The sequence below is a fragment of the Callionymus lyra genome, chromosome 18 (genome assembly GCF_982586985.1).
Source record: "Callionymus lyra chromosome 18, fCalLyr1.hap1.1, whole genome shotgun sequence".
In the NCBI taxonomy this organism is placed as follows: domain Eukaryota; kingdom Metazoa; phylum Chordata; class Actinopteri; order Syngnathiformes; family Callionymidae; genus Callionymus; species Callionymus lyra.
The window spans coordinates 19553892-19566137 of NC_141835.1; the positions used below are offsets into that span (position 1 = coordinate 19553892).

At 38.0% G+C, this 12246-nt stretch overlaps 1 protein-coding gene across 1 annotated transcript; it reads left to right on the plus strand.

The window, feature by feature from the left end:
* Window positions 1-12212, plus strand: LOC148060875 (thrombospondin-type laminin G domain and EAR repeat-containing protein-like). The gene is made up of 13 exons (XM_087780169.1): window positions 1-284; window positions 1168-1391; window positions 2300-2622; window positions 3880-3970; window positions 4043-4172; window positions 4245-4370; window positions 4457-4527; window positions 5149-5310; window positions 5377-5584; window positions 5649-5881; window positions 9081-9259; window positions 9334-9435; window positions 10230-12212. The coding sequence occupies exons 1-13, from the start codon at window positions 176-178 to the stop codon at window positions 10381-10383; spliced, it is 2112 nt and encodes a 703-aa protein (XP_087636295.1). The 5' UTR covers window positions 1-175; the 3' UTR covers window positions 10384-12212.
* Window positions 12213-12246: the final 34 nt, after the last annotated feature.

Below are 12246 nucleotides of genomic sequence, written 5' to 3' on the forward strand. Positions count from 1 at the left end.
CTTCTCTCTGAACCACTGGTCTGGGACTGCCTCCCACTATTAAGTCAGAGCAGCAGCTGGAGATTATCTTGTAGCACATTTCCATGGGGATGCAGGATCGCACCGAGCTGTCTTGGTTGTCCGGAGGAGTGTGTTTCCCCCTCGGATAAACCCGAGGCATGACATTTGGATTGACATGGACACTTTTCCAGCTCCGATGCCATCACTGTTGTTGGTGCAGTTCCTTCTCCTGGGCTTCAAGGTCACTGATGAAGCAGCCACTGGATCACTAAGACAATGCAAAGGTATTGATACTTTTTCTTTGCTTAAGTAGCTCATGATTAGTATCAATTTTGTACATCATTTTTACACATCCTGGGAAACCCCTCCAGCTGAAATTTCTTGGATGTTTCCAATCGTCTGCATCTGCTTACAGCGAGAGTTGTTGTGTTTAAGATAGCGTGCGGCACTGGCTAAAATTAACTTCAGAAAACAAGTACGGACTATGATTGTGGTCGGAACAATTAGAGCCTAATCACATGTTGACTGATCCACCATCAGGCTGGGATTGATTCCCTCTTGTTGTTCTCACATCCGTTTGCCATTAACAAACCCCTCCTAAAGCCTCCCGCAGACGCAACACCACCCAGGGCTAGTTCTCACACTCTAGGTGGGTCTGTCAATATTTCATTTATTATTTTATTACTCTTGGCAACCCTTTGTCACGACGGAGCCAAGCGGTGCCCGCCTGTGACCTCTTGTCAGATCATTGTGATGGAATGCAGCAGCACGGTGGAAAACTCTACTGTATAATCAGATTTAGGTCAATTTCATTCAGAATGTACTCATTTTAACAAGATAGCTAATGACCACATTGCAAAAATATTTTAATTTATTTTTTTTTTAGGACAAAAGCACATTTTAATTATCCTTTATATGTATATTTTTAGAAAGTGATGGGGGGGAAAAAAACATTACGATAGTAAAGTATTTATCAAAAAGAATCATCCTTATTTGCTTTGCAATTATTCTATATAGTGCTGCTTAGGTGTGTCAACCAATAATCAACTCTTGGGTTAAGTGAAGACATTAAAAAACCCTCGTTGAGGTTTTCTTTTATATATAATCCCGTTAAATTCACTTTATGAGTTGCCTTGCCGTTCCAACATTCCTGTTTTATGTCTACAGATTCAGCTCCTGTGGATTTCCTGTCGTTCCTCCTGGAGAGGAACACCTCGAAACCAACTCCCGGGCTGAACGTGAGGCAGACCGGAGGGGTGAGGGGCGTGCAGTTTTCCCGCCCTCATCCTCCGTCCCACCTTCCTTCCTCCCATTTATTGGTCAACTGTGACCTCTTTCCCAAAGAGTTTTCCATCGTCGTGACCCTAAAGGTCGCCCACATCGGTCAAAAGGTCAGCACAAAAATAAACAATTTAAATCAAACAAGAAAGACAAATTGGGTTGTGTAGATACAAATACTTTTCTAGTGAACATCAAGCTCGATAAGACATGTGGCTGTTTGGTAACAACAGCACTACTAAGAAGTATTTATAATCATTATTAATCCATTATAGAGCCAGACGCTGGATGAAGGTTTTAATTGATTGTTGCTTATTGATATCTCCAAAACATAGCTTGTCTGGTAGCTTAGCAGGTTTGCAATTGTTTCTTAAGTAAGTAAGTAGGTAAAGGTATACACAGTTAAAATATGTACTATAAAGGGCCAAGACACATAAGACAAACACAGGAGTCCCAGAAAATAATGGAATTTCTTGAACAAACAACTTAAAACGCCAGTGTTGTAAAGGTGATTTCAGACTTTATTATTTTTTAGGTTAAACTTAAAGCTGCCATCTTGTTTTGGTTTGACAAGTTAGCATTCTGAGCGAAAAGGTTTAAATATACATAACTTCTATGTATTGTTGTAACTGGGAATAGGTGAGCGGTATTCGTTTTTTTAAGGCATTCCTTAAACAAACAACAACACAAACCTCAAGGTGTAAGGTCCAGTTTTTAAAAATCATTTTAGTCTTCATTATTTTTAAGGTTTTATTAGGTTATATTTCTCAAATGTTTAAATATAGATAGTTTTATTTTGGCTTCAGTCATTTATTAATGTAACTGGCTGAGCAAAATTTATTAATAATCCTGAGTTCTTTTTAGTTGGCTTTACTGATAAGAATATACCTAAAATAAATGTATCTCTACAAAAAAAGGCATAATTTTTAAAACATTTTCTTAATGTCTACATCAATTACAGTTTTTTTTTATTACTGATGTGTTATATATAAAGGGAATGTGTGATCTTTTTATTTTGCAGAAAAATGAATACATATTTTCCATGATAAAGCCTAAAGGCGAAGAGCACGAAGCTACGACAGATGATGGGATGAAACATACAAATATTTTAAAAAGGAGCGGGAAAAGGCGATTGCCGCATCATTCCCAACGTGGATGGATCGTGCTGGGAATGAGGTTTTCCCGAAAGCGTCTTCACTTCCTCTTTAAAGGACCAACGGAGAGTTTGGAGCAGTGGGTGTTTCGAGGGACTCGGCTGGTGGACGACCAGTGGCACACTCTTGTTCTGTACGTCGGTGGTGGAAGGGTGAGGCTCACAGTGGACTGTGGTTCACCTCAGGAAATGTAGGTTTTCACTTTTTCATACAACCTGTCTTCCCTCTATTCTCTCGTCTGGGTAACTTTGCAGATCCTCAGGGCATTGTAGATCCTTCAGCACAATACAGAAGGCTTGCTTTAAGTATGTTCACAGCCTGGAGTCACTTCTGGAGCTCTTGACATGGTTTGATTGATAGGTTTGAGTGGAAACACCCTGGGGTTAACACGAGTGAACATTAGCTTGAAAGCCAAAGTACAGAACATTTATGACTGTTAGATTGACACCTCAGCAGGTGAAAGAACTTGTGGATCTCATAAAGCAATGTTCCTTCAGTATTTCATACATTTTCAATGCTGAATAATGAGTTTACCTCTATATGAAAAGTAGCCTCAAGGGGGAATTTGAACCCTTAGCCTAAGTGTAACTAAGGTTCAAATATTACGTTTTTACAGTTTGTAATCCCTATCATCACAGGTGTTTTACATTATAAGAATCATGTGATGATCTTAATGTCAAATAACATATGTAGGTCAAAACAAAAATATTGCCTTTGTCATATTATTTCCATTTTCCATTTAAATTAAAGTCATTTTTTACTTCTACCCTGCAAAATAACCCAAAAACGAATGAACACGTTTCAATAATGTCCTTCTGCATTTATTTTTCAATAAAACATTGTGTTATTTGTTTTCAACTTCAATTAGATCCAGTATATAAACATCATATCAAGGAATTAGGCATTATAAAAGTTAATGTTTTGACAATCTCCAATATTTTGTTTTTACAAATACTGGTAAAAACTGGTAAAACTATGATGGTTAACATATAAAGTAAGTAAGTTTTATTAAAGTCATCACTCTATTAAGAAAAAGGCAATAAATAACACCTAGACTGACCACATTGATTATAAAGAGACAATGACTCTTTTAATTAACATTTAAAAATGCCACTTCTAAACCGAGATGCTTTTTGGGCTAATTCAGATGACTCAAAAAGTGTACACCCTTGTTCGTCTCCCTAACGAACATTTGACTTTTTTTTAATGGTATCAAAAGCAAATACTCTACCTTCACAGTCAATAAAGGTAAATTATTCTCCTAAGAATTAGCTCTAGCCTCCTAAACACATGATACTGTTACGCCTTATTTTGTTTTTTGTCATCGCATTTTCGATATTATCTTATTTGTATACACAGTATAAATTCTCATTTCTGTATTATTATTATTTTCATAGAATATTAGAGATAATGTGATTTGATTGACATTGTTGTTTGTTTTCAACAGCATTTCCACCGTACCATTCCCACCATTCGTCAACATCCAAGGCTCAAGTTTTAACATTGGCAGTCGAGGGAGAAGGAAAGGACTGTTTTCAGTAAGTCTTCGGCTAGTATTTTTTTTTAATGACAATTACACAGTTTTCACATGAATTTACTTCAACGACCAGGGTCTACTCCGACAAGTTCTTCTAGTCCCCGGCGCAGATGCATCTCAACAGTTATGTCCCTCTTCACATCCACCACTGGCGGCACTAACGATACCTCACCCCCTTTTAGGAACCAGCAGCACTTCTCTGGGTAACAAACACAAACTTGTCCTTGTCTACAATTACGTCAATTAATTTGATGTGTCCTCGAACTGTTAACCAGAAGAGCGGGTGTCGGTGGGTTTGAACAAGTCCTGCACAGAGCTGCTCAAAGGTCAGCTCTGGTTCAATCCCATCAGGAAGGGTCTTTACCTGTGTGACGGCACCACATGGATCACTGTTTTGGAAGGTGAGGTGTAAGGATTGTCTTCTCGAAAAGGAAGATGCTGAGCTGAGCTTGCTTGAATAACAAGAAGAACCTTCTGATTTATAAAGATCACAAACGACTGGACTACATTCAAGAACATCAAGTCCTCACCACCAACTCGGAGACACATGATGTGGAGGTATCACAATTTATTTTCTTTTATGTTTTGATATAAATAGATACATTTGTAAACGCCCATATTCTTTGAGGCAGAAATACATTCTTCCCAATAGGCTATTGATACTAATTGAAAATTATAATTAGTTAATTCATTAATGTTTTGTTCTTTTAAGAAGGATCTTCCAAAATACACATTTGGAGTTCTAACCTTCTTATATCTATTTGTATAGAGTGTCCATTTTCTCACTGGATAATTTATCAAGATTGATATAGTCCTAATATTACTAAACCTTTATTTTTCCATCTCTAGGGAAATATCATGGTCATAATAAATGATTATCAATTTTCAGGTCAATATTTGAAGCTATTGAAGGCCCAATTTGTAGTATTTAAAATATCCTTCTGGCTCCCCTAGTGTAATAGTAGTGTAACTGCAATGTCATCCATTTTCTGTGTTCCTATTTACTTCAAAATGTCCCTCCGGACTTCATATAAAAACCCTGTCTATGGTCACATGTCTTATAGTGAAGAGCATCGTAAATATAACTATTGAAAATTATACCATTTATTAATGAAAATGTGAAAGAGAAAAATCTTACCTAGTTCTGCTTTAACACCTGTGATACCTTAATATCTTCAGGTTTTTCAGGTACCCGACATGGGTCTGATGGCTGCCATGGCTCACAGGTCTACATCACCAGGCTCGGCCATATATCAGTGGACGCGAGAAGGTTTCCAACTCTACCAGAACATCAGCACACACGGAGCACTGGCATGGCGGCACTTCAATATCGGCAAGAAGGTGTGACGGACCGAAACGTTCATCCAAGTTCGTTGATGAAACTGATGCGTCTATGTTTTGAATCAGACATTTCTAGCCGTGTCCAACTCTGGAGAAAGGTCAGACAATCAATCTCACAATAAATCCCAAGAAGACCTATCAGTAATTTACAAGTGGAATAAACGACGGAAAGAGTTTGTGCGGTTCCAGACCCTGCAGACCAATTGTGCGAGAGACTGGGAGGCGTTTGTCATCGATCGTCAAACATATCTAGCTGTGGCCAATCACAGGATAGGTAAAGTAAGATCTCTTTTTTATGACGTTCACTTCTCATTTTAGTTTTTGTGATTTCACCTCAGGTGATAATAACCACACGATTGACAGCGTCATCTACAAGTGGAACCACCTCAGCAGGTCATTTGAGGCCCACCAGATGCTGCAGACGTCCGGGGCCTACGACTGGGAGTTCTTCACGGTCGGGCCGTACCACTTCCTGGCGGTCGCCAATGCATTCGATGGCGTGACCACATCCGTGGACTCTGTCATCTACGTTTGGGTGGATGGACGTTTTAAAGTGTTTCAGACCATCAAGGTATGTGTTTAAGTGAAATGTCAGAGTTTTGAAGGGCAACTCATGTCAAACTCCAACTTTCCTGACTCACTTTCATGTTTCAAATGTTAAAGTCGTTCACTCCAAGATGCAGTAAGTCCCTCATTCTGACCATGTATTGAATTTATTACTTAATAAAGTTCTTGTTAGGATTTATTAAACAAAAGACGGAAGATGCGGAAGATGATAAAATAACAACGGCACAGGTGACAATAAAATAAGACAAGTTTGATGATTGACGAAGCGGGACACATCAGGGAGGGGGGGGGCTGGAAGACGAAGGCCCCCACCCGAGAACATTTGAGTGATAGATTGCAAGAGGGCAAGTTAGGAAGTTCGCTCTGCGGGTGATCGCCTTAAATATCGCGATGTTTCTACGGCTCGAGACCGTTTCTCCCGGGGCTATTGAACTGTAGAGTTGCCGGAAGAAAGTGCGACCGATCGATCGTAAAGCTTGTATTTTGTTTGACTTGAAGCAGCGAATAAACGACCCCTGACACTCTGCATTGAACATTTCTCTCCACAAAGGGAAGTATAAGGATCGGAAGTGACGGCATGTTGGAGTGACCCAAACAGACTCCTGTTTTGACCGTTTTAAGAAAATACAATGTACAAAACAACAAATGACACAAATTGTAGGTAGCTCAGTTCTATTCCAAAGTAAATGAAAACAATAGTCAGAGCAAGAGAAAGACAGTTCAGGGCGGCATGGCTGCAAGGCACGAGATCCACTGTGGAAAAGGAGAACAAAAAGCACAAGGTATCCAGAAGGTCAGGCAGAGGCAAGACAGGGGAGACTGGGCTTTATCCCTGGTGGTCTGATTGACTGATCGTCAGCAGCTGTGGATCACGCAAAGGGCCACATGCGCAAACTGTCGAGAGAGAGAGAGAGATAGAGGAGGGCAGGAACCGCAACCAGTAATACAAAATAAAAGCCCCCGGAAGTGGAACGTGACAGTTCAGATCCCGTCTGAAATCTGGGCAATTGAGAGGTTACGAGAGCAAAGTCCATTATGACGTAATAATGGTCTTCACTCATCCTCCAGCCATCTGTTATAACGGCCCACTTTGTTTATAAAACGAGTCCCTTGGAGGTGGAGACGTCCGGGATTGATAACACGTGGTGACAAACCTTGATGCTTGTCCAACCACAGCAGAGTGGGTGTGGTTATGGTACTGGAGAAACAGTTTTCAGTGGGCGGGGCTTAAGTACATTTTTTAATGTAAATATTTCAGTAAAAAGAAAGTTTTATACAAAGAGACACATACTGATGAGTACAATAGAGGTCCAACAGAAATCAACACATTAGTTGCCCTTTTAAGGTGCTAGTAGTTGTAGTGGTTGCATTACCGACACACCATTTCTAGCTTTAGGCATATATTGACAATAACACCATCAGACTTACACTTCCCGTAAAAGAAGGTTTAGTCAATTTAAAAAAATTGAGGGTATGGGCTGCATTAATATGCCGCATAATAGATTTAAATTTTCACTTGTTAAATAATTTATTTTGTTTTAGAATTCCACTTTATTAATTTTATAGCACCTGGGTTGAAATGTATATCAGTAAAAATGTCCTTTTGATTGTGTTGTACTTTAAATTGGGTAATAAGTCAAATTTTACAAAAGTTCCAAGTCGATTTATTAAATGGTTAATTCACTTGTACTGAAGTATAAAATCATCAGAGTAAAAGTACTTTAAATCAAGTAAAAAAAAGTCTTTCACCTCTGATAACATCAAGTCGATTTAACATCACCAGAGCTAATACTTACAAGAGAAAAAATACTTTGTATGTAACAAACGCAAGAGACTTTGTTGAGCACTTTGTTGTTGCACTCCAGCATTGTTTTCTGTCATGGATGAAGCACTTTGTCTGTTACATAGAAAATTACTCATGAAATTGCAATCACGGCGAAATGATGCATAAAACTTGTGGATACTTGTGATCAAATATTTTCACAATCATTCATCAGTAAAAATCAAACTGAGAGAGAATCTTCATAAATTGGGAAAGAAGACTCGCAAGCAGCTGTTTTCAGTTTTTTTCATTAATCACCATTTTGGCGCAGCTTTAAAAGTCCAAACGCTTGACAAAAATGAAGGACTAATCATCAATGCAAACAAAAAGCTAATGATTTCCTGGTAATTCATTGATTACAGACATTTCTTTAATGAATAAATCATTTAAATTATTTATTTATGGCTCTGGAATACTAAACATTACAACCATAATAAACAGAAAGAAGTCGGTGATCTCTGGGTTCAGAGTAAATCAAAATTAAACTTCCATAAAAGCTTGTACATACAATATTTTTCTTGTAGAAAAAAAGACTGCTGAAGGGAAAGTATGCTACAGTGACATCATAGTGAGGCCCACTGCTGAGGGAGCAGACGCATAAATACGCTACATTGAAGGGCTGGACTGAAAACAGTCTGTGCTTTCTTACGTTTAGCTGGAGGGATGATATGACTTTGAAATCCTCCTGAATGTGAATCATTCATTTGACTCCAGCCACATGTGACGTGAGAGTGCTGACACGTTGATAGTTGGGTGTGAAACAGAAGAAGACAAGTCGGTGTGGGGAATTCCACAAATGGATGTAAAGCTTCGCCGGAACACCGTAGGGGCTGCTCAGATTGATCACCTTAAATCATTTTAAAATGACAGCAAACACACAATTTGGCATTTATTTTACATAGATTACCGTTAGAGTTGATGTGTGTCTTTTTTTAAAAGTGTAAAGTTGACGGATGCCGGATCATTTTTTTGTGTGTGCTACAGAATTTAGTTGAATCGTTACCCACTTATACAATAAATGATCTATAAATTATTTTTTGATGTTCGTAAATGTATTGAATAGTAAGGAATATTTAACAAATTGTATTGTTAATAGTAATTAAATAATATAAATATCAAAAATATCTCTATAAATTATCTAACCAAGTTTTTCAGCTTGTGTTATCTCTGGGTCAAGGTGACCCAAATGCCTGAAAACAAATGTGTTTATTTTATGTTGTTCATCATGACACAGAAGAAACATAAGGAATAAAACAACTACATTACTTTTCGGGCCTTCGGGTCACCTTGACCCTGAGATAAAACAGGTCAAATCTGATTTGATGTTCATACTCTATAACCCTTTCACTTCAACTCGGTCCTCTGCTCACTTTCCACACAGACATTTTGTGCAACGGACTGGGAAATGTTCCAGATTGGCCAAAGAGTTTTCCTAGTTGTTGCAAATGGACACCGTCTCCATGGTAACCGCCCAAGTCGATATGCCATCAACTCAACCATCTACGAACTGGACATGATCGGGCGACTCTTCGTCCGCTTCCAGGATATCGTCACATATAGGTGAGGGACAGAAGAATGTTTTGCAACCATGTTTTCTCTTTTTTTTAACACTAAATTCTTTCATCTACTTTCAGTGCAGTGGATTGGGAATTCTTTAGCCTCGGGGAGGAGCATTTTTTGGTTGTTGCCAACTCATACAATGGAGATTCCTACTCTCTCAACAGTGTCCTCTACAGGTAATGAACATGTCATCAGCACGTCACTACAAAGACCTTTTTTTCTTGCACTTGCACAATGAAATTTTGTTCTTACACAGTGTAAAGCTGCATTACCAGATAGATATCATCTTGAACATTATTAATAACAATTATTTAAATGGAGAATTTGTAAATATAAAAACAAATAATGGTATCAGTCTGTTGTGTGGTTCAATTTGAAATTGTAAAATTAAAGAATATTTTGGGGGCTTTATTTATACAAAAATGTATATTATCTTATACATATAATAACATATAATTAAACGTAAAAATATATATGTATATATATACAAGTGACATTATTAGTAATGAAATTAGAAGAAATAAGTAAAAAAAATTATAATGATAAAATACATTTATTTATGTATATTTTCCTCATTTTTTCATAATTTATGTATAGCTTTATAACTCTTTTAGAACTATTCTCTCACGTATCACATCATTTATTCCTGAATCACCACACTTATAATTCTCATTTTATGTGCTGTATAATTGAGCACATTTGTCAAACACTAATGATGGGTTTCTATTCACACGTAACATGTTCACTCATCAGTATTGCTGCATATTGGCAATGACTCCATGAAACTGTTAAACACAGCGTGTGGGGAAAGCTGAGTTCTTGCCTTGGGTGTGAAGAGTATGTATTAGTCACATCTTGGAGGAAATATGGTATTTTATAAAGGACAACATCCCTCCAAGTTCTGAAATACAAATGCTCAACTTGCTTGGACAGCTGTTTCAATTGTTTTTCTCTTCTGGTCCTGCTGTAGATGGCAAGGATACGAGGGGTTTGTTCCCGTACACTGGCTTCCAACCATCGGCTGCAGTGACTGGGAGTTTTTCAGCTCCAAAGGCGAATCTTATCTAATCTACTCCAGTGCCAAAGTACCTCTTTCCAAAGTTTTTAAGCTGAAAGTTTATTGAGCTACAAGTCACCTTATTTTTTCTGTGTTTGTATGTGTCACATGTACAGTTGTTTTGAGTCTGTAAAAGGACAGTTCCTGGAATGTGCCTTCATCAGAGTTTTTACCTGCTATCTTAATAAGCTACAGTGTTGTTGTTTTATAAATTGTCTTTGTGAGTGAATAATGGAAAAATGGCTCATTTTCTGCTGCTCTCCTCATTGTCTGAAAATACGACTAAAATAAGGATACATTTTGATTTACCATCTTCTAAAATAACAACATTAAGAAACTGTGCTTAAGCCCCGCCCACTGAAAACACTTGGTTTTTCTGGGGATTCAATTGTGTTTACCATAACCACAGCCACTCTGCTGTGATTGGTCAAACATCAATGTACGTCACCATGCGTCATCAATCCTGGAAGTCTCCACCTCCAAGGGACTCGTTGCATAAACAAAGTGGTCTTGATTGCAGATGGCTGGAGGAGGAGTGAAGCCATTATTACATCATAATGGACTACGTTCTTGTGACCTCTTAATCACTGAGATTACAGAACTATAAGGTAATAACCAACAAAACATCATCATGATGAGGGACTTACTGCATCTTGTAGAGGAAGACTTCAACATTTGAAACATGTGAGTGAGTCAGTAGAGGGTTTTCACATCAGTTGCCCTTTAAGGAATAAGACAAATTTTGTTTTTATGGTGGAACTGTTCGGGTAGAGAATGCAAAAACACCTTAAATAGGCCCTTTTAAATAAAAGCAATTCCTATAAATTGTTCCTGCTGTCTAATTTATCCATAATCACAATTTATTTGCTCCTCTTTATGATTTCCTGACCAACTTAAGCGAAGGACACATCTGTTTTCAATTGAGGAAATGTTAAGAAAACCAAACAAATCCGTCTTTTAACTGATTTTTACCAGATTGAATCATCACCCTGACGGAAAGGTTGTATATTCTTCAATAGTTCATTCAATAGATCGGAGATAAAAGTAGTTGATTTTTACTTTTAAAGTGAATTATAAAGAAATGTTGACCTTGGCATTCTCAGGAGAGGAAAGTCTGGGCCTCTGGCTGCTACCCCCACGATGGATGCACGGATCGATAATAACCTCGACTTCGTTTCTAAGACAGGAATTCACAGAAGGATTTTTCCTTTTTTAAATTTCTTGTGAGGCCCATTCATGCCCCAGAGGATCAGAAGTACATATGTTTTCATTCCAATCCAGTTCATGATTACAATCAGGTGCCAGCTGATGTTTTGTGTTGGTATGCACTCGTGCAGCGGTGGCCCCGAGCACCAACGCACCAACACACCAACGCACCGACCTCTATTATCTTCGACAACCACCAACATGTCTGTTGCCTCATGCCTCCGAATGTAGATCGACTAACAATTTTAAAAATTCTCCCTTTTGTTTATTTTTTTTCCACTGCAACAAACGTACACACAGTTGTAGCTATGCTGGAATGTGAGCGTGACACTGAGTGTATCCACAACCAATTTGTTGCAGCAGATTTGTTAGTTTTCATGGTCGAACGTTATAACTGGGGAGTTGAACTCTGGCTGGAAGTCAAGTATTTGAACGATGACTCATTTGTACTTAAGACTCCCATAATAACTGTTGCTGAGGTATTTGCATTTATTTACTGTCAATATTTACTCTCAAACTGTAGTTAGTTACGACCGCAAGTGGAAAAATGTGATTTAGAGTTCATGAATAGGTCAGTTCTCCATTTATTATTTCCAAAAAACAAATGGGAGACATGGCAACAGACAGTAAAGTATTAGAAATATGTTTGGCCCTATGGGTGTTGATCTGTCTGATCTTAAAGGAGATAAATAAAACAAACACTTTTATTTTATGTCTTTTTTTT

Bases quoted from the DNA above. Each gene is read 5' to 3' on its own strand.
- LOC148060875 (XM_087780169.1), top strand. From the start codon at position 176: ATGGACACTTTTCCAGCTCCGATGCCATCACTGTTGTTGGTGCAGTTC. The intron at 4,173-4,244 runs GTAACAAACACA...ACTGTTAACCAG, and splicing joins AACCAGCAGCACTTCTCTGG to AAGAGCGGGTGTCGGTGGGT. The intron at 4,371-4,456 runs GTGAGGTGTAAG...TGATTTATAAAG, and splicing joins ATGGATCACTGTTTTGGAAG to ATCACAAACGACTGGACTAC.